Raw genomic sequence first — 2772 nt, forward strand, 5'->3', positions numbered from 1 at the left:
GAGGTCTGGTGCCCTCTTCTGGCCTGCAGACATACAGAAAGAATATTGTATACATAATAAACAAATAAATAAATAAATAAATATCACAATCCTAAAAAAAAAAAAAAAACAAGTGTACCTTTCCTTCTCCCGTATGACTTCTCAAAGGCAGGCCCTGCTGCTAGCTGCCACCTAATGTATTGTTTTCATTGTTGCATGTGCCGCTACCTGAAACTCCTGAATATTTTAGAATTGGATATTGGTTAGGTAACATGAAGAAAAGACAAGACATAGTGAGTGATGGTTTGTGTGAGAGAATGGGTCAACTCAATAATTACTGTCTAATTTCATGACAGGAATCGAACCCACTGGAAACATGGTGAAGCAGCCAGCCAAGTTCACTGTAGATACCATCAGTGCCGGGCAGGGAGATGTGATGGTGTTTGTTGAGGACCCAGAAGGAAACAAAGAAGAGGTATGATGCTGAAGGATACTGGACCTTATCAAGACCAGAGACTGTATCTTCATGTCCTCATAGCTCTCCACCAAATGTTACCAGAAAGATCCTGAGGCTTGCCATAGATAAAGTAACTTGCCCAAGAACTCTTGCAATATACATTGATTTACAAGAACACAGTGTTTAATAAAGTAAAAGATACTTTGGATGAGTCACAAGGCTTGTTAATTGAGGTGTCCTGATTTTCCTCTACTAACCATCTTTAAGTTGTTAGCCAGGGCCTGAGTGTATTATATTTTCTTAGGTCTAGATCTCACTCCTGTCACAACACAATCTGAACTTGTAAATATACCAACACATTGTCTGGCTTCCCCTCTGGGGCAGGGTCTCTGCCCAACTTACTGTTTTATTTTTGGCTCATAAAACTGGTTCTTGTATCTCCTAAGCTAATAATAATCACCAAACTAATAGGTGATCAAGGAAATCTACTTTGTGTTTTCTCGTCCCTAGAGAGAGTCCTAGCTTTTTCTAGGTAGTTTCCTCCCACCCACCCCCCTTTTGTTGTTACCTCTTTGCTGATACCTCTTGGGGGACAGAAATGGCCTCACAACACATGACTTACTCATACCCCGCTTCTTCTCTAACTGATGATCATCTCTTCTAGGCACGTGTGACCCCCGTTAACTCGCTTCTTCTCTAAGTGATGATCATCTTCTTTTCTAGGCACGTGTGATCCCCGACAGTGACAAGAACAAGACATACTCTGTGGAGTATCTACCCAAGGTCACTGGGCTGCACAAAGTAAGATAAGGCACGCCCATGGCACGGTCTGGTCATTGGGCTTGTATTGTTCTATATTAAAGATAGAGATCGTAGAAAGAGGAATGGTCTTGTTGGCAGGTGTTTTTTTAACAAGTCTGGGTGTGGAATGCAGGATCTCTCACATTCTAGGCAAAAGCTGTAGGAGTGACTTAGATTAACTACTAGTTACTAGATTGTTCATGCTCATTTGGAAAAAAAACGGTAGAGTCTCTATGAATCAGACTTGGTATTAACAAGTACATCTCTATTTAAATTCCCCAGAAGTTATTTGTAATATCCTGATTTTTTTCCTCCCTAATTCCACATGGGTACCTAAAAATTGAAGCTGTATGTCTGGACTATAGATACTTTAGTGACCACCTGTGGCTTCTGTTCTGAGTGCTTCCTTACTCATCCCCCTTTGAGATTGGCTAGAGAGTTTCCTGATCTTAATTCCTGTCGACACACAGCTCAGCTCACTAGCAGCAGCAAAGAATTCACTCGGCATCTGAGAATGCCTGGGCTCCAGCTCCCAGACCCTTCACCTCGGCATCATCTCAAGCTATGTTTGAGACTAATTCTGGGATGATTCCATAGGGCAAGAGCTCAGAGTCTGGGCTACAACAAGTGGGTAACCTAGGAATGTGTCTTCCACTGAAAGAAAGCCTTCTGTACACAAAGCCAATCCTCCTATATCATGCCCAGACTTTAAGACAGGTTCTGCTTTCTGCCTTGAGCTTTTGTGAATTCACCAGGACTCTTCTTACTCCAGGACATCATGAATCTGGGGAAATTAAATCTTAAAAGGGAACATTTATGATCTAATTGGTTTATTCCAACCAAGTATAGGTTCATAGGAAACTCAGTCTAGGTCCCTTGAAATATCCCAGGATGCGACATTTTTCTCTAAGGTTGTAGACAGAAGTCATTATACTTTGCCTCAAACACTGAGATCTGAGAATGATCTTAGTCTGTGAAAAATCTGACTCTGTATCTGAAATCTTGGGTTGGTACACTTTATTCTGAGAGTGCAGTAGCTCTGTCTGCACTACTAAAGGAACCCCATGCCTAGATATTTAAGTATAAATGGTTGTGCATTCCCTGTTAGAAAGGCTGAGTGCCCTGTAAGATGTGCTGAGGTCATGGTGCAACATAACTTGTGGGAACAACCAACCAATGACTGGTCTAACTTGAGGCCCACACCACCAGAGGAAACCCATGCCTGACACTGCCTGGATAGCCAGGAACCAGAGGCTGGACAGCACAGAGATCCAGGAGATTACCAAACACAATCAGAAAAAAATAAAAGACCAAGTGTATCTGATACCATGGGCATGGGCATAGCCATATGCTTGATGGGTCCAGGAGGTGAAATCCCTGATTTTAGGACTCCTGCTTCCAGCCATCTTGGGGTGTCCAATCCTGAGAAAGCTGAAAGAAGACTGGATGGAAGCACGAGGTTGGGTGGTGCTCTTGATGGCCAGGGAGCAGCTGTCAACGTCGATGGTGGTGCTCTTGATGGCCAGGGAGCAGCT

At 43.0% G+C, this 2772-nt stretch overlaps 1 protein-coding gene across 4 annotated transcripts in view; it reads left to right on the forward strand.

Moving 5' to 3' along the window:
- Positions 1 to 2772, forward strand: part of Flnb (filamin B) — a 140377-nt gene that overhangs the window by 63947 nt on the left and 73658 nt on the right. For 3 of the 4 annotated variants that reach the window (XM_026779876.1, XM_026779877.1, XM_026779878.1), the window contains exons 2-3: positions 336 to 454; positions 1160 to 1237. In XM_026779876.1, the coding sequence (XP_026635677.1) occupies positions 356 to 454; positions 1160 to 1237 (177 nt within the window). In that variant the 5' untranslated portion in view covers positions 336 to 355. Of the gene's footprint in view, positions 1 to 324; positions 455 to 1159; positions 1238 to 2772 lie in introns of all 4 variants that reach the window. The other variant, XM_013346838.1, reaches the window with a different exon arrangement.

The sequence above is a fragment of the Microtus ochrogaster genome, chromosome 6, assembly GCF_000317375.1.
Source record: "Microtus ochrogaster isolate Prairie Vole_2 chromosome 6, MicOch1.0, whole genome shotgun sequence".
Classification (NCBI taxonomy): Eukaryota; Metazoa; Chordata; class Mammalia; order Rodentia; family Cricetidae; genus Microtus; species Microtus ochrogaster.